This window comes from Contarinia nasturtii, unplaced genomic scaffold (genome assembly GCF_009176525.2).
Source record: "Contarinia nasturtii isolate CC-2019 unplaced genomic scaffold, AAFC_CNas_1.1 Cnas_scaffold_1037, whole genome shotgun sequence".
Classification (NCBI taxonomy): domain Eukaryota; kingdom Metazoa; phylum Arthropoda; class Insecta; order Diptera; family Cecidomyiidae; genus Contarinia; species Contarinia nasturtii.
This window is the reverse complement of record NW_022198383.1, coordinates 5,544,877-5,563,832: the sequence shown is the minus strand read 5'-3', so window position 1 is coordinate 5,563,832 and position 18,956 is coordinate 5,544,877. Positions and strand designations below refer to the sequence as shown.

Sequence of the window (18,956 nt, the reverse complement as noted above, 5' to 3'; positions counted from 1 at the left end):
CCACAAACAGTATACGATCGCTTGTCTCGTTGCGTGCAAAGCATAAAGCAATAAAATTTTGTGGAATAATACGAGTGAATATTCTCGTTATGTACAGGCGCATCGATTTTTGGTCTGCATTGCATAGTCGGGGGGCAAAAAACTCATTGCACTGCACAAGTGATTTAAAATGAGACAGATTGCATTGCTATTGTTTCAAGCATCAAATAAAGTTGTGTAATGAATTGAAAAAAGGGTTAAATTACAATCAAATTAAAAGTTCTGAATAGAAGAATGTTCCCATGATTTCAATGAGTATGGCTCGGGCTTAGATTGACCTACAATAGATGTCACCACATGTGTTCATTTCATTGACAGCTGAAACCTTCAAAAATACTTAAAAACATTCATCTATTTCGACGTCTATGCGAATCAAAACAAAAACTCTTTATTTACCAAACTGGAAAGAATAGATTTTCGTTGTCTAACATTGATTTGTGTTTAATTTGTTTTCAATTCAGTTTCATCTGTCTTAGAATTTAGTTAAAATGGTGTTAGAAATAAAATCAATTTGTTGTGTTGAAAGTTTAAGGAAAATACCCGAAATATTTGGTTTACAAAAAGGTAAATTACGTGTACAATATATTCCAGTGTGTTAAATGACGAGAGAAAAAAAAATTGTGACGTATATTAATTCATTGAAATTTTACGAATCAATTTTCAGATAGCAATTGGTTAAATAGTGTTCGTTATACGTTATCTGTGAAAACGGGTTGTCTGGTGTTTGCTTATCGGACAAAAATTATTGTTTTATCATTGAAATGGGATTCACGTTTGCATCAATCAAAATATTCAATTACCTGGTCCGATGAGCTACCTCCATACGATGACATTACTGCCGTCCTTTGTTTACCCATCACAAATGAAGCCGAAGAAGTAACACATTTCAATCGTATATCAATGTTAATTGTAATCAAAAACGAAAATATTTGTAGATTGTGGCTGGAATTCTAATTGGATTCAACTCAGGATTGTGCCAGTTGATCACGACCCGTGGTCAAGTTATTATATCACAGCAATGGTACCCAGAAGCTGTGCAAAGTATACAATTGCCCAATGAAAAGAAATCCATCGAAGAAATTTATGTGATGTATAAAACATGTGTGTGTATTTTACAAAGCAAACAATTGATGCAATCGCTCAGGAACGTCGAGAAATTGAGTAAGACATTCTACATACCAAATAATTTCATTCTGTTTAGTTATAAACTGCTGAAACTTTTTTTAGATAGAACAAATAGTCTGTTGGGAAGTGTTGCATGTCGGGTGTGGAAGTATGATGACTCATACGGACGTTCGGAAGTTGTTCATAGTTCAGTTATTGGATCGAAAAAAATTGGTTTGTTCGACCATTTATTGGCGGCAAGGTACTTTATCATTTTCATTTACTTTAAGCTGTAAATGTCACATAAAATAGCATTCAAACCAATATTTATCGCTTATGATCTTATTATATTTGGTTTTATAGCATGGAAGGTGGATTTTATGCATCGTATAAAAGTTCAGCACCACAACAAATGGCCGTTTTATCGGTTGGAATGAGGCCATTTGCTGCATTTTATTATGCCAAAGAAATTATCGTTCAACCTTTAGTATCGGTGGCAATTGTTCAGGCTGTTGCTAGTCAAGTGAAAAATGCTTTACCGTGAGTATTCTTAGCTTGTAACTGATTTTCCATTTGATGTAATATTGATTTTTTGTATTGATCGAAACATGAACTTCTTGCATTTTCCTTGTTCCGTTCACAGCTCATGGTTTCCCGGGGCAGCTCAAAAGCCCCAATCCGTATCAGAGCCAGCTCCGCAAATCTCAACTGAATCAATGATACTTCGCTATGGTTTTTACGACGACCATCGAACCGGACATCGAATTTGGTTGTCACCGTATAATCGTTTAGCAGCTGTTTCCGACAACTTGGGTCGTGTAATTCTGGTGGATTGTCAATATAATGTGGTGCTACGTGTTTGGAAAGGTTACCGTGATGCACAGTGCAGTTTTATGAAAGTCGATGAAAAAATCTCCAGAACTTCAACGCAACAAAAACGACGACACGCTTTATTCATAGCAATATACTCTCCAAAGCGTTCCACTGTTGACATTTGGAATGTAGAACGTGGAAGAAAGTTGGCTGTGTTTCCGGCCGGTCCAAATGGCCAATTAATTCAACAAAATTCGTATTCAACCGTTTCCAGTGCGGCAAGTTCTAGTACAAGTTCGGTTGTATTGAAACCAGCTTACCATTCATCGACCGGTGCATTCTTTTTGAATCCAACAGATCTTACGATTAAAGAGCTTGCCATACCATTTCATTATGCGCTTGATGCATCGAATACGAAAAAATCCAAAGATATTCATATTATAAATCAAATTAAAGCCGACCTCAAAACAATTGATCAAGAAAATATGTCCGAATTGGTCGATCTATGTGATAGCATCCAAATGAATGAGATGCGATTTAAATGCATCGGATCGTTAATAAAAAGTCGATACTTGACACCCGAAATATTTTCGATCATTTTAAGCACATTTTTAAAGAGCATCGAAGGAACACCAGAGACTTCAGATCAAGAAGATGAATCAACACCAACCACGGTGGAAAATGATTCGTATAGCGATGCACGCTTGTCAAAATTTCTGCATAAATACGAAAGACTGTTATTGTTTTACAACGGAATGAAACAGAAAGCAACGCACGATGACTTGAACGATTCGGATGAAGTTAGAGAATCTGAATTTGAGGACATTTTAAAGGTTATTGAACAGTACAAGGGGTGTTTGACATTCAAAAAGTCGAAAAAAGTTTCCATTCTGAGTCCATCATCTTCGAACAATAATTTTATCGAATATCTATCAGTTTTTGATGCATCGGGTGATCACATTCGATTGCATGAATCCAAAAGTGTTCGATTCACCTCGGTTGGCTTTGATCTATTCGATAGTTTTATCAAACATCATACGACTTTTGATGGATTTTATAAACTTGCAACGATTTCCACTTTGAAGAATAAAATACTGTTGCGACTATTTTTAAGGTACTGGATGGAAAATGACATTGCGTATGATGATAAGTGAGTGTTTATAATTACGAATAAACGAATACGAAACAAGATATGGAAAAAAACTTTTTTGTTTTTTTACAGAAATGAAGTAATCCATCATTTGGTTAGTTTTACGCACATTGTCCAAACCATTTGTGATCTGGATCGTGGATGCGCCGAACATCAGTACAGTGCCCTATCACCGTGGTGGCAAAATATTCGTGAGATGCTACTTCAATGCTCGAATGTATTTAAATCCCTTCTGGCAGCGCTTTTATGTCGGGATTTATCGGTTTTGTATCGCCAGAAAGAGGTAAGCTCAAAAATATTTCCCTCAAAAGGCTATTATTTTCAAAACGATGTTTTTTGCTTTAAATCTTCCTCTTTTTTCGGCATGAAGGGACAAGACAGTACTGGCGAAGATGAGGTCTGGGAGCAAGTATCTCAGGAAATTGCGCAATGGTCTCTTTTAATTGGAAAATTGGATGACATTGCTGCGTTGAGTTCAATTCTCTCGTTCACTCCGAAAGTCACTTCGCCTGCTGCTGATGTGGTTGTGCTTGACTACACCATACCTGACATAAGTTTAATGACAATTTTCAGCGGTGGTAATGGCATTGTATCTGAATTAGTCGCCAAGTGGATTGCATCAACTGGAGTAAAGGCGAGCGCACTTTTCACTCCCGTCAACGAAGAGGAATTAACCGAACAATATACACCACATTCAGCGGTTACGTATTTTGATCTCTTACGTAAACATTTTCCATTCAGTCTTCGACCTGGAGCTTTATTTGTCCACTTAGCATGGGAATATGCGAATGCATGGAATAATAATACGGAAAAGTTTGAATACCTCAAGACTTCCCTTGAGTATTTGAATTTATTCGAGAAACCAGATTTCGCTTTGAAACATGGCATTTGTTGCATTATTTGGAACAATATTTTGAGAAAGTACATTCAAACGTCGATGAAACTTTTGAATAACATCGGCCGAAACAGCGAAGAATCAAAATCACTCTCAACATTTAATGACACGATGGTAAGAAGAAGATTCAGTTTTCGATTACATACATAGATTATATCATTTTTCTTAATTCTAGATCCCTGAATTCGTAACGCACTGTAATAAGTTCATCGATATGATGTCCGAAACTATGGTCAGTCAACTGGTTGAATTGAAATTTGAAGTGCTGCTACAAGATGGTACCGAGCCCGCATTAACATCGCAAGCAAATAAACAGCGTCGCGCGAATACACAAATCGTTGAACTTCATTCACAACTGTTAGAGGTGATGTTGATCATTTCTTCATTGAATGTGAGTGTGAAAGGCACCATGAATTCATTGTTCAATGAAGTGTCACGTGAACTATTGGCATGTGACATTAGCAAAGAGTTGAACGAATCGATTTCAAGGCCAGACGAAGCAATTAACAAATCTCGCAGGCATTTCCTACATCGAACCATAAATGTGGCCGTAGACCTGATACGAAAGGACTTTCAAGATGTATATTTAACTGATTTCAATTTGTGGATTGAAAAAGTGATGCTGTTAGCCAAAAAATGGACATTGAATCAGGAGGAATTAGTCAAATATCAAGTAGTTCAATTGTATACGCGTGGTTGGGACGAATGTGCCGAATCAAAAATAAAAGAAGTTTCACAACTATCGTCGATCGGAAAAATATTGCTGTCGATCACAGGCACCCGCCTTAATAATTTCGTCAAAGATAAACCCGATTTATATTCAAGAGTCTTGACCAGCGGAACTCGCGTGAGCTCGTATTTAGAACAATTGGTATGTATGAGAAAATCGATTTTTTTCGGTCAATTTCAAGATACCATAGATTTGACATGGGAATGGAGCGTTTTTAACAGAAACTTCTTTGCACATTTTTCAGGATGAATCGTCATTAAAATTGCCAGCTCAATCCGAAGAAGTAGACGATTTGACCTATATTAATCGATTACAACGACTTGCAAAAAAGACCTACGAATGTTTGGCCAAACAAGAGAGTTCCGAACTAAAATTAGCGGCCCAGTTGCATGATGCTTGTGCTGAAGTTAAGGAATACCTCAATTCAATCGAAGCCCCCTAGATTATTCCAATGATGAAATAAATTCAATTACTGTTATATTTAAATAAATAAAGCAAAAAAAAAAGTTGAAATTGAGTTTAAACATCGAATAAGAATAAATTCTTCATTTTCAAAACAAAGACATATCCAAAGAGACAAGCATCAACATCGCCATCTGTCGGCATGTGCTACTTAATTTAAAGTTTGTCACGACAGTTCTAGAGTAAATGTCGACTCGCATTGACTGCTAAGTAATGGCATTTCACGGCAATCCAAATGCAAAGACAATAGATTTTTTTTTCATCTGTCGTCAGTTCGAATTTGACAGTGTGAGATAAGTGTGTTCGGTGTTGGTGTGTGTGGTAAAAATCATATTTCTATTTAAAAAAAAATTATAATCTCTAGAGAGAAGGAAAAGAAACAAAAAAAAAATAATATCTGTTTGCACATTTTAATCGTATTTCAACAACTGACAAAGCCCAACGAATTGATTGCAAAGCAAATTAAGTTTAATCCGAAAAAAGAGAGTCCATGAAAATTCTGTGCTTTGCGGAAAAAGCAAAAAAAAGAGAGTTATTTCGAGTGTAATTTTGCTTTGTTGGTGTATGTTTTTTTGCATTGAGAAAATTATCTTTGGTCTCGTGATCAGCATATTCACACACAACCAAGAAGCCAGAAAAAGATTGAAAAAAGAAGAGCTATACACATAGCTAGCTGTCTTACTAGTTTTTTTTTTGATGGTTTGGTCGTATGTATCCAAATATTGGTAAATGTTGACGTAATCGGTCGCCATTTGTGTATTTGTACGATACGGGAGATACGTCGCGCTGCGGCACAAGAGTGAAAATAAATTCCGCAAAGAAAAATCAAGGAAAACGCAAACCGACGTGTATGTGTATTTCTGTGTGTGCAAGTGTATGTGCGACATACTGCCTCCACTTGTTCTTTCTCCCTCACACACATGCACTTGGTATGGTCAGTGTCAGTAAGCGCGTCTGAAAGGTATATATTAGTGTTTTCTCGCTGAGCTTGTATTCGTGAATATGGAAAAAGGCACCTTACCAAATGAAAATAGGAAACACAGTTGAGAAATAGTTTGATATCCGAAGGAAGAAATATGCAAAATTCTGTAAACGAATAAAAAAACAAGCGAAAAGAAAGGCATCGTTGTCATTAAATCGCGATTCACACAATAGCGAACGAGCAAAGAAATGCCATTTTCTGCGCTTGAATGACACATCTTCACAATCATTCACAAACCATCTTTTTTAAGTTGAAAATATATTTTGCATTTCAATTAAGCGTAAAGTACACACAATTATATTAATCTGTACTGGTATTTTGTTATGTGTTCGTGACAATATGTGTATTTGTTTCATTGTAAATTACTCGTCAAGTGGTTTTTTTGTTGTTTCATTTTAATTGGAATTTCTGATTTGGATACAGAAATGTTGTTTGTGACAAAGGAAAGATTAACTTGTGCCAATTATCACCACAGTGAATAAATATTGGACGACGTAACGAGTTCATGAATATACATATATAAAAATAAACACACTATTCAATGCCTTTTATCGTATAAAATGAAATATCAACGAGAAGACCCAAGAAAAAAAAATCAATAACAAAATGTGCACTTTGATCGAGTCGATAATTTAAAAAAAAGATAAAGAAAATCGATGTACTAAACGAAAGAGAAATATCGCTTTTTATCAGCATACGTTTTTATCAGCGACATTTTCTTCGTTTTTCATCATTTTTTTCTGTTGTGTGTGGCTGCGAAGGAAACATTTTTCGATTGTATGAATATGTATCCGCAACGAAAGAGTGTATTACAAGGAGAAAAGAAGCAAAAAAAAACAACTTAAAAGGAACTCGGCACATTTGCATGTGTTCACGAATGTGTGTGCAACACAATTTGCTAAAAGGAAAATTCCTAGCAACAATAACAAGTGAACAAGCGAGTTCACTTAGCGTTTGTGAGTTACGATATGGGCTCTTTTTTAGTACGCCACTATGCGGACGACCGATTACACGCGCCCAAACGCTTACTCTCTCTCCCTCTATCTCTTGCAAAATAAGTCATCACTCGATACACAGTCATAGCGACGCTCGCGTTAGCTCACACATTATGAAACTAATATATCTTTTTTAATGTACAAAAATTATAGCCATCCAATGTATATATAAATTTCGATCTATCGGAAAGTTCAGAGTCTTGTCTGCCTTTGCCACACACTGTCCCATCACGGTTGAAGTCATCAGTGGTGTGTGTGTTTTTCGCTTGGTCGGCACATAATTTTCTAATCATTACACAAACACTGTGTGTATGTTGTGTGCTATCCCATTTATATTTTATATTTCTCATTTGATTTTGGTTGACGGCAATAAACAGTGTATTACACTACATCTTGCCAACAACAATCGAATCGTGCGGTCTAGCAATTTGCTTCTGGTATGTGCTCCGTGTATATGTGTAATCGAAACGACTGAACGTGCATGATACATATTATTCTCGACCACGGTCAAAAATACAGACACAAAAAAGGACCACGTATACTAAAAAAAATAGCTGCAATAAAAACGATGTATTCAAGTGACACAAATTGTTGTGAACAAGATACTATTAAATTTGAAAATAAAATCACGCATTTAATATCGACAGACAAAGAGGTACAACGTGTAACCCAACCGCGCTTAGAAATTGAGAGAGAAAGAAGAACATTGTTTTTTATTTTGAAATTAAAAGAAAAAAACACAGAACGACTGCGACAACAAAAGAAGAAAGAAAGATAATAAAAACGACGAAACACAGACGAAGCCAGAAGAATTTATTTTTAGTTCTTATTTCATTTTGCGGCAGTTGATATTTGTTTGTCATGTGCGATTCATTTGCATCAAGCGAAAAAAAAGCTATCGTAAGCTAATGTGCGAAGGAAATATTCTTTGGGGCATTCAATCTGTGGCGTGCGCGTTGCAAATAGAAGACGAAAGAAAAATTAGCATTTTTTATTTATAATTAAATTCAATATAAATTCTAATTTTCATGCCATTGAAATCCTGGCTTGCGAACACTAGCGCCAGCATAATAATCGTTCCATTCATGAATGAGACGCCGATTCAATTCGGATAAGAGAGTGAAAGGTTCAGTTTTAATCGCTTTTTTTGTATCACTCATGTGATATCAATTAAATGATGGAGTAATGGAGTTTGTAAAAAAAATAATGTGTGACTTGAAGCGCCTGAATTCGTTGCGCAACTGAAATATAAACAGCGTAATCAATACCAATCAAACTAATCGATGTGCTGATCAAAAGCAATTTAGAATCGAAATGGAACAACCAACAGTAATAAACTCCAGAAACAAAAAAATGGTCGAAAGTGGTGAAATCGATACGACTATAAGGCTGCCATTTTTATTGGCAACGAGTTTGGTTTCGTTTTTATTTGTGTACATCATCTTTTTTCAACAAGCAATTGATATGTATATGCATAAAAGAAAAAAATATATATAATGACAATGCGACAGAATGAGTTCGCGCTTGCCGCGAAGAAGAACTCGAGCTCGCTCGAACGATTTATTTACATCGATTGATTCACCAACACTTTGTGTCATAAATTGTGTATCGGGACAACAAGTCGTCGTCGTTTTCGTCGAAACAACAACAAAAAAACCGAAAAGAAAGCTTGAAGCATCGCGATATTGCATCTACTCTCTGAGCGAGTTTTTTTTCTTCTTCCCTTCAATATGTTCACTCGCCTCCGTTTAATTACAAAAACATTGTTGTTAATTCATATCTTGAATGTGTTGTGCATAAATTATTATTTTTACTATGCGACATTTTTTTTATCTTCTCGCTTATTCATACAGTCGTGTGTGTTAATTGCTCATTCTCAATGTTCTTTGTCAATTGCAACTTTATCGTAATTTATAACATTTTCTATCGTTCATTTCGCTAATGGAAGCCTTTTTTTCTTTTTATTTTACACTTATTAGGAAGAACGACAGAGAAAACTAACGCAATCAGTTAATGAATTATCGGCAGTGTGCAGTGAGTGACATCCTGCGAGTGTATTCTAAGCCCATTTCATCGATTTCTGTGTTTTACATTTAAATTTAATCGATACACGTTCAATTGTTTCGAGAAATAACGATCTAAACTTACACATAAACCTAAAACTCTTACGATAAAAATGGAGTTCAACAAACATTTTAAACTGAATTCAATGTTAAAATACATCACAGTGATTTTATTTATAGTCAGCACCACAGTTAAAGCAGGTAAGCAAACCATTTTTTATTTATTTTTTATCGATGGTCATTTTGGGTGTTGAATTTTCCGTCTTAAAAAAAAAAAAAGAAAATCAGCAGCGCAATGTTCATTTAGATTGACTGTGTTTGTCGAGGGTGTAGTTAAATTAAAAGTTAACATATTATAGTCTCTCTTGAGGCATATTTTGTAAATTTGATGAATCCGCGCCCTTATTTCATTTTCATAGGTGCTATCTTTTGTGCCTTTTATTTTGCTCAAAAGAAACGACACACTTTTGTTTCATTTGATTCGTTTGTTGCATGTAAAATGGCAGTTTAACAATTATGTTTGAATTCAAATGAGTAGAAAAAACAGAACACTATTTTCCTATACATATATTTTTTATTGTCCAATGAAATTGAATTCGATTCGAATGTGCATTAAAAATGACGTATACAAAATGATGTCATTCGCGTTGTTAACGAAGAGATAGAAAGCATATTGATTTATTACGCTTTTATGTGGTGTGCATCATTTAGTGCGCCAGCTTGAGAAATGTTCGTTTGCGTTCTCAAGGCATAAATTGTAATCAAAACGCCACACTAAATACTTTGATGGTTGTGATGTGCGTAAGTTGGCAACCGAATGCAAATCAATGCCGAGAGATGGAGAGTGTGAAGGAGAAAGAGAGCCAACAGGAAATATTGCACATACAACAAACGACCCATCGTCTATTGACATTCAGATATGCGAATAGTTGTTTATAGAGCAACCTGAGGGATAAAAATGGGAACATTAATTACGTCATAATCGGAATAGTTCAAGTTCGATGTTCGTTCTCTCTCTCACACACTCATTTTTCGGCATTTATTGCACATAACCTCTCTCTCACTCACTCTCGATGTTTTATTTTATCGGTTGGTTTTCACCATTTTGAAAAAAATATGGCATTCCAATATATTTTGGTTTATTGGACATGTGGTCACATGAAACAACACTCAACGACCATTGATTGTGCCAAAACGACAGATATAATGCACAGCACACAGGCATGATGACAAAAACAATTCAATTCAAAACTCTCAATGCGAATATCATGTGGAATCATTTAAAATTCAAAGTTTTAACTTGTTTTTTTTTCAAACTCAAACAAAAATGATGACCTAGAAAGTGCACAGAGATAGAGAGAGAGAGAGAGAGAGAGAGAGAGAGAGAGAGACATGACAAGACATTTACACACAATTACCATTCCAACGAATGTATACAATATTGACATTTTAAAATGCCATAAAATAAACTACAAATAACTGTTTGTCTTTTAGTTTCAGTCCAATGTGAACACAGATAAAAGCAACAAAAACAACATCATGACGATGAACTGTCGTTAACAGTGTGAAAGTTGAGGTTTTCTCTGTGTGTGTTAGTTTCAATTAAAAGTAGCGAACTTTCAACTCTTGCCTCACTTTGAATGCTCTCATTCATTCTCTCACTCTCCCATCGTCAACATGTACTAGGCTAGATACGCTGTATTGATGTTTGTACATTCGTTGTGTCGGTATCAAGTTATGGTGTGTGTTGAATGCTACAATATCCCCGCTGTCATGCACATGTCGATAACAATAGACAACTTTAATTGAATGAGTCTCCGGTTTTATGGCAAAAATATTTGTTTGCTTTTTTTGTTTTGTTGATGTGCTGCAATTCTCGATCGAAACTCGAAATGAATCATCCACATTATGTTGCTGTGCAGCAGGAATGCAGTATTGCACGGAAATGCATTTCGTTACCAAAGTGGAATTCAAACAGAGCACACAGAAATGGTATTTGCACAAGTTTAATTGATCTCATTAGGCCCGTTAAAAAGTTTTAACAATTCAATTTTATCAACTTTGCTTGAAAAGACGGCATGATACAGAGAAAAAACAAATAAACAATTAGTAAAGACATGGAGAGGACGTGAGAGATTCGCTACCAAAACAACCCACATACATCGTCTTTGAAAATAAAATTGATTACGATATTTGATAAGCACTTAGTGTCTGACAAATTAAATTCCCATTACACAGACTGCAAGCAAATCAAATTACGGCATGATTTGTCTCACGTTTATCACGTACGCATCAATCACTCCATTGTGTTTATTCCACAGCCTTATCTTTTTTTTATCAGTATTTTCTTTATTCAACAAAACGAAGCCGATGGAAATTATCATCGTTGAGCTCATTCCGCTAGTAAATATTTACGACCGCTTAAAAATGGATTTATTTTTCGCTGTCGTGCGAATTGTATTCCGATGTCGTTATTGTGGATCATATATATTGTCGCTGCTATCACGCACATCATTCAAGCAGATTTAATCTAGTGTATGACATTGTCTCGATCCACTTTTATGAAAGACCGTATTACATCCATTTAAAGTTTTCCGGATATAGAATATATCTAAATGTTACACATTCCTTTTCACGCATGTTTTTTTTTAAGTTTCAATCATTACATGCTGAAAATCCGAACAGTTGAATAAACATGTTAAATAATTTGTGTGCTATAAATAGATGCCTTAGATCCGGGCATAACCTTCCAAGTTCAATCAACGTTGCGTGTAACTAGATTTTAGAAACATCGGAACTTAATCCATTTCGATCGTAATTCCTTAATGCTATGTAATGGAATACGCCCAAATTATGACATGCATATGTTTTAGATGAAATTTGAAACCAAAAAGATAATGATGAAATCACAGAAAGACAAAAAAATCAATTTTTAATAATTTTGTTAATTTTTTTTTCAGAATTACAAGCAAAATATACAGATGAAGCGAATAAAATAGTTTATTTCGATGCAAGAGATAAGAGTGGATTAGTTTTAACTTGCAAACAAACTAAAAGTAACTACGAGATCAAATGGTGAGCATATTTTGAGATCGTCGCTAAACATATGAGCGACGCACGTCATTTTTTTTGCTAGAGTTAATGATGACTGATATAAAATAAAATTTAATCATTGCTTTCATTTTCTAATCCACGTATACAGGAAGAAGAACGGAGAGGATGTGAGTAAAGTTGACAGTTTAAAAGGTCGCTATGCTATCAAGGATAACTACAGCAACTTTATAATCGAAAACACTGATCCCGATGACCATGGCAACTACACTTGCAAAATTGATGAAACTAATGAGGAGCAACATATTGAAGTAATTTGTAAGTGAAACATGTTGAAATAATAAGGCAAAAATAATTGAAAGTTAACGTCATCAGATCATGTTTTATCTTCTAGCAATAACATCTGTTTTTAGATTTAAAAAAAATTTGATCTTTTTTTATAAAACTTTGAATTTTGAGAGACGAGCTATGATATTTAAAAAAAAACTGTATTTAAAAACTCTTTGAATACATAAGTTTTGAGTCTTTAAATCAGATATGTGAACTATCAAGACACTCAACACTGTAATCTTTAAATAATTAAATCTTTTGTAAATAACATAATCTCTTGTCATTTAAAAAAACTAATCTCTAAAAACAACGACAGAGCCATACCTTTTTGCACACAAAAAAAAAGATAACCAATTTTCTTCATTTTATTTTTCAGCCGCCGTTTATTTGAAGAAAATTCCCAATAATTTGTCTGTTGTTGAGGGTGAAAGACTTACAATTCATTGCAAAGCATATGGAACTGCTCCCGAAATCGAATGGTCTCTTGGTGAGTTTGACAGAAACACATGCCTCATTTCACGTATTTGACTGAAAAATATTTTTCTATTTTTGCATATTTCTATTTGAAACGACGAACAAAAAAAAATAGTTGGCGGAGCCGAGCTTAACCTAACGCATGTTACATTCAAAGAGGACGAGGAAAACGTCAAAAATGCGATACTTATTATTGAACATGCCGAACTCGAAGATCGAAACAATTACACGTGCACTGCTAGAAATAAAGCCGTTGGAATCAAATTAAAAGATGCACAAGGTGTCACTAAAATATTGACAGAAGAATCCGAGCATACATTTGTGAGAGTTAAAGGTACAATTGATCTGTGTGTTACACTTAATCGTTGCGCAGCATATTAACACTGAGTTTTTTGTTTATCTCTTTAGGAAAATTAGCTGCCTTATGGCCATTCTTGGGCATTTGCGCCGAAGTATTCATCTTATGTGCCATTATTTTAGTCTACGAAAAGCGGCGTAACAAGGAAGGCTTAGATGAAAGTGATACAGATCAAAGTCCCGAACAGTAAGTGTGAACAATTCTGTATTGCAATTAAGCCATTCGAATGAATTCTTACAATTTTTTTTTCATTTTTCGTTTCATTCCTACAGAGAAAAGCTAAAGACCGGCAAATAACTTGAGTAAATCATAGAAAAAAATTTGCTCTAAAATTCACTTCATGATTTAACGAATGTTTAATTTTTGGTTTTATGATTATTATAATTTTTTGAGGCAAGGAACTTAATAAAGTTTCATAAGAGAACAATTAGCAAACGATACCAACAACCAAAAAAAAAACAAACAAACAAAGAAATACAATTCTTAGATGAGCCACCAGAAAATGAAATTTACTAATAAAATACACACGCATAAACGATGGTCTAAACCGAATTTTGTTTTCAAATAAATGTAAGAGAAAAATTTATTAGATGAAATAAAAATTGCAGCCCATCAAGTTGTTCACAAACAAACACACATACACTTTTGAACCCTTGCTAACTTGGTATACATGAAGAACAAATTAAAATGCTGAAAAACCCTTCTTCTTTCTGATCAACAGCAGCAAAAACTTCAACAACAACTAAAACCAACATGCTAGACATTTATTAATAAGAGAATAACATTTCGGCATGTATCACTTATTAACTAACATTATAAACACACCAACAACAAAACAGAATTTAAAACAAACAACATCGCCGCCATATTCAACAATAAATGAACTCAAAAAAAAAATTATGAGGATAAATTAACACTAGATTTAACAATTTTATTCGAAAATCGCACCAAATTTCAACAAATCTAAGTATTTATAGTAAATTCGTAAAGAGATAAAATAAATGAAATAAATAACAAATAAACTACACAAAAAAAGGGAGATTAATTATTATAAAAACAGATTTATAGCAGCTAGTATATATAATTAAATATGATAGATTGAAATCAACTGAAAAAAATGCAACTTATCCAAACTTAACATTAAAAAAACAAGCAGAACAAACAACAACCAATTCGAAATATTTAAATTTTGAGCCACAAAATCTTTGAGAATAAAAAAAAACATTTGTTTCGGTAGAAATGGAATTACCATTATTATAATGATGATGATTATTATTATTAAATTATATTAATAAAATTAAGTTTGAACAGTTGTATTTTATTGAAAATAAAAACCAACAAAAATAAAAAAACTAAAAAATCCACTAAACACTCATGTTTTTTTTGATATTTTACTTCATTTAGCATAGATTTTGTGATTCTTTATTCTCAAATTCAGTTAGTTTGAGTACAACGAGTGTGAGTATTCGTCACACATATCATATTTCATATGTTAATCATATTATACTCTGTTTGTTAGTTTAAATTCATGCCCGAGTGACATATCATTCGTCATGCACACGCAGGCGTTATGCTTGAATCATCTCGTTGATTCGGCCGAGTCAACATCTATGGACAAAGAATAACACATTCTTTCACACACACATGAACGTTTTTCCATTCCAATTAAAACTATCGTGTTAAATTTAATTGGAATGAACACAGAACACGGCCTGAGTAAATGCTTATACGTTCGTATTACAGAATATTTATCGCATAATGCAAATCTAGGGAGTCCCAGGCGAAAATAAAGGGGGAGTCTCCAGGCCAAAAAACTTCAGCAAATCGAAAGAATTTCTGTCGGCAAAAAACACTAGCAAATCGAAAGATTTTGTAAAAATTTGCTGAGGGTCCTGAAACGCTATTCTCAATAATTTTTTGAACTCTTTGATTTATTTTGATATTACATAAAATCTCGCAATCATTTTTTTTTAAAATGAATGACAAAAAAAGGAAAAGGAAAAAAAAAAGAAATAGTGCCAACGACACATGGTGTTCCCAGACGGTCACCCATTCAAGTACTAACCATGCTCAATGCAGCTTAACTTCAGTGATCGGACGAGAACTGGTGCTTTTTACATGATATGGTCGTTGACGAATGTATAACTCTTATTTGCGAAGACATTTTTTTTGCGATTTGATACATTTTACCATATTTATAAGTGTACAAATTCCAAATACACACCATTTCCAGTGGTTATCAACAAAACGTAAAGTTTAGAAAAACTATTTGATTGCATGCAGGAGGAGTAGAACAATAACATGTAAATGTTACAATCTGAATATTTTAAGTGTCAGAAATAGAATAAAAGTCATGAAATGGAATAAGTATACGTGTTTGCTGTTACATATAAATTAATCTATTTCTTCTAAACTTTGTGATTCCATAAAAAATATTTTCTTATTTCAAATGTGACATTACATGCTTTATTATTCTATTTCATCTAAATGTACATGTACTACTGCAGTAGTTTCTAATGAAAGCATTGTCGAAACTTTCGGATGAAATTAAATATTCGCTTTGAATTTAAAAAGTTTGGAATCTTATTCTCTTGACTTTTTAAACACGGTAGGTTTTATTACAAAATTATACAAAATAGTTGGTTGTTAGACATTCAAGAAAGTGGACATTTTCTAAACAACTGCAATTAAAAACAGCTGCTTATTTTAATAGCCATATAAGTTCTTCAATTTCTACCATTAATTTCTTTATTAAAAACTGAAAGTATACCGAAGAAAATGGACCGATTTAATGTGCTTAAAATTAACCAAATATGTATGTCACTTATTGGAATTTATTCGTATCGTTTAACTTCATCAACCAACGAATTTTTCAAGCGAATCGTCACCTACTATGTTTTATTCTTTGTAACATTTCTGTCAATTTCTGGTTCATTGTTTGCTTATCAAAATTTATCAAAGTTAGACGAAGCCATTGGCGCGAGCCTAATTGCCATTGGAGGATGCCAAGCATTTGGTGTGTTTATAAGTGTTGGATTGAAAATGAGAAGTGTAAAGTTGTTACATTTAAAATTACAAAGAATTGTTGATGAAATCACTGATGACGAGATTTTTTATTTATTCTGGAAAGTAGAGCAAAAATGTCGAAAAATTACAATATTTATTGGTCTCTTCATAGTTTATGATGAATTGATGATTTTAGTTAGCCCAATGACATCCATTTACAATATGTTCAACGGAAATTTCAATACTTCTACATGGAGTTTACCAGTAAATTTAGTGGTTCCATTTAGCACTGAATCTCTATATGGATGGTATTTTTTATGGTTTATTGAAGCAAATATTGGTATGGCATATTCCTTATGTCTTGCTTCAACTACATCATATTTCATCAGTTGTTGCTTTTACATTGACGGCATTTGTAAATATTTCAAAAGATTAATGCATTCGACTAAGAAAAGTTCCATGAGAAATCAACTTTCAGAAGCCATTGCTATTCATATTAAGGCACTGAAGTAAGTGAATCAAATACATGTTCAAAATTAAATTTTATCTGAATTAAGCGCTATTTTGTTTTCTACAAGGGTTTTTAAATTGGTGGCAGATATAAATAGTGGAACGATTTTCTCACTTCTTCCACTTAATACATTATTTTTGGCTTTGGCATTGTACAACGTGGAACACGTAGATATTTGTTTTTCTTTTCTCGTTTTTTTAGTTAAATATTCCAATTTATTTTCAGTCAACGTTTGTCATTGCTAAGTTTGTCTTTAACATTGTCATCTTGATTGCATCCTTGATTTGGGTATATTTATTTTGCTATTTTGCAACGATAACAACTGAACGGATTTCATCGATTGGTGCAGTTGGTTATGACTCAAATTGGTATCAATATCCCCCAATGCTACAAAAGTATTTCATTTTAATAATTCAGTGTTCGAATGAGCCAAGATATTTCACCGGACTAAATCTTATTAGATGTTCTTTGAGTAGTTTTGGATATGTATGTATTTTCACTTTTCACAATTTACTTGAAAATATGAAATATCTGTTGTTAATTTTATTTTTAGCTCTTCAAACAAGCTTGCTCATATTACTTGATTTTCAGAGGCTTGTCACATCATTAATATCAAAATGGTGTACACAAAAAGGTACACAAGTATACTTTTCATATTGAATGAATAAAAAAATGATTTTTAAAATAATAAAAAATCATTCCAACTAACCATAAGTATCATACATTTTTTGAAAAAAAATAAAAAAAATTATCAAAAAAGAATTAAAAAAAAAGAAATGGTGCCAACGACACATGGTGTTCCCAGACGGTCACCCATTCAAGTACTAACCATGCTCAATGCAGCTTAACTTCAGTGATCGGACGAGAACTGGTGCTTTTTACATGATATGGTCGTTGACGAATGTATAACCCTTATTTGCGTAGACATTCTTCAAATATAATATCTAAAACACACTTTTGGAGCAATTATAATGTTACTTAAAGACTTTTTTTGGTTCCAAGTGAAAGAATATGCCTTTTACTTGCAGTTTTCAAATCAATTTTTATCATCGATATGGTTAACTTGGTATTATTAATCAAAATGAGTGAAATAAAGTGAAAAATGTGTCCGTAAATCATTATTATGGTAAATTTTTTATTGAAAACTGTAAGTAAAAGGCATCTTCTTTCACTTAAAACTAAAAATAGTCTTTAAGTAACATTATATATGCTCCAAAAGTGTGTTTTAGATATTATATTTGAAGAATGTCTACGCAAATAAGGGTTATACATTCGTCAACGACCATATCATGTAAAAAGCACCAGTTCTCGTCCGATCACTGAAGTTAAGCTGCATTGAGCATGGTTAGTACTTGAATGGGTGACCGTCTGGGAACACCATGTGTCGTTGGCACCATTTCTTTTTTTTAATTCTTTTTTGATAATTTTTTTTATTTTTTTTATTCTTCCATTCAAATATAATCTAAATGTTGATAAATTTAAACCGAATTTTCACTCGTCGATTTAAAAGTTTTACCTAAAAATGATAAGCCATCACCAACAAAGGTCAACTGAGACAATTGTGATGAGTTTTAATTTGATTACTTTTGTTGGCCTCATCCAATTCAGAGAATCATTGATGTTTGGATTTCGCGTCTATTTTTGACGACAAAACAGCAGACAAAACAGCTTCTTTACTGTCCAATCAGAAATTAAAGAAAGGTATCATCAAGAACAACCACAAAAAATCACCAGGTGCTAATAAATGTATAGATGATTTGAATAAAGAACTAAAAAAACCTTAAAATCTATTCAAAAGTCGAAATCGAAAAATCCAAAGGGAGATTATAGATGCAATTACTTTGCGAGAGTCATAGGAAGATCGTAATAATTTTAATTATTTTTCTAGCAACAACTCATGAAACAAATAGTAGAAAATATAAGCAATTTTTGTTTTGTTTTCGTATTTTTTCAATTATATATTTGTAAATATCATCAAAAATAATATGTGAAT

At 33.4% G+C, this 18,956-nt stretch overlaps 2 protein-coding genes and 3 non-coding genes across 6 annotated transcripts; 3 read left to right on the top strand and 2 right to left on the bottom strand.

The window, feature by feature from the left end:
- Window positions 1-444: 444 nt before the first annotated feature.
- Window positions 445-5,214, top strand: LOC116344326 (rab3 GTPase-activating protein regulatory subunit). The gene is made up of 10 exons (XM_031772809.1): window positions 445-603; window positions 704-915; window positions 975-1,200; window positions 1,267-1,405; window positions 1,507-1,683; window positions 1,787-3,106; window positions 3,179-3,389; window positions 3,477-4,115; window positions 4,177-4,872; window positions 4,976-5,214. Exons 1-10 carry the CDS (start codon window positions 528-530, stop codon window positions 5,171-5,173), a joined length of 3,894 nt encoding a protein of 1,297 aa, XP_031628669.1. The 5' UTR covers window positions 445-527; the 3' UTR covers window positions 5,174-5,214.
- A 180-nt stretch (window positions 5,215-5,394) lies between these two features.
- LOC116343949 (basigin) lies at window positions 5,395-13,981 on the top strand. 2 transcript variants are annotated; one of them, XM_031772280.1, is made up of 8 exons: window positions 5,395-5,514; window positions 9,150-9,434; window positions 12,194-12,308; window positions 12,436-12,602; window positions 12,991-13,101; window positions 13,204-13,422; window positions 13,497-13,632; window positions 13,719-13,981. In XM_031772280.1, the coding sequence occupies exons 2-8, from the start codon at window positions 9,347-9,349 to the stop codon at window positions 13,741-13,743; spliced, it is 861 nt and encodes a 286-aa protein (XP_031628140.1). In that variant the 5' UTR covers window positions 5,395-5,514; window positions 9,150-9,346; the 3' UTR covers window positions 13,744-13,981. The 2 variants fall into 2 exon arrangements, with proteins under 2 accessions (XP_031628140.1, XP_031628141.1); XM_031772281.1 differs by lacking the exon at window positions 5,395-5,514 and adding an exon at window positions 7,587-7,607.
- Window positions 13,982-15,462: 1,481 nt separating this feature from the next.
- Window positions 15,463-15,581, bottom strand: LOC116344558. The gene has a single exon (XR_004201425.1). It is a non-coding gene; the product is annotated as a 5S ribosomal RNA (ribosomal RNA).
- Window positions 15,582-17,743: 2,162 nt separating this feature from the next.
- LOC116344557 lies at window positions 17,744-17,862 on the bottom strand. Its single transcript, XR_004201424.1, has one exon. It is a non-coding gene; the product is annotated as a 5S ribosomal RNA (ribosomal RNA).
- A 375-nt stretch (window positions 17,863-18,237) lies between these two features.
- On the top strand, window positions 18,238-18,356 carry LOC116344553. The gene has a single exon (XR_004201420.1). It is a non-coding gene; the product is annotated as a 5S ribosomal RNA (ribosomal RNA).
- The last annotated feature ends 600 nt before the right edge of the window (window positions 18,357-18,956 follow it).

Bases quoted from the DNA above. Each gene is read 5' to 3' on its own strand.
- LOC116344326 (XM_031772809.1), top strand. From the start codon at position 528: ATGGTGTTAGAAATAAAATCAATTTGTTGTGTTGAAAGTTTAAGGAAA. The intron at 1,406-1,506 runs GTACTTTATCAT...TTGGTTTTATAG, and splicing joins GACCATTTATTGGCGGCAAG to CATGGAAGGTGGATTTTATG. The intron at 4,873-4,975 runs GTATGTATGAGA...CACATTTTTCAG, and splicing joins GCTCGTATTTAGAACAATTG to GATGAATCGTCATTAAAATT.
- LOC116343949 (XM_031772280.1), top strand. From the start codon at position 9,347: ATGGAGTTCAACAAACATTTTAAACTGAATTCAATGTTAAAATACATC. The intron at 9,435-12,193 runs GTAAGCAAACCA...TTTTTTTTTCAG, and splicing joins CAGCACCACAGTTAAAGCAG to AATTACAAGCAAAATATACA. The intron at 13,423-13,496 runs GTACAATTGATC...TTATCTCTTTAG, and splicing joins TACATTTGTGAGAGTTAAAG to GAAAATTAGCTGCCTTATGG.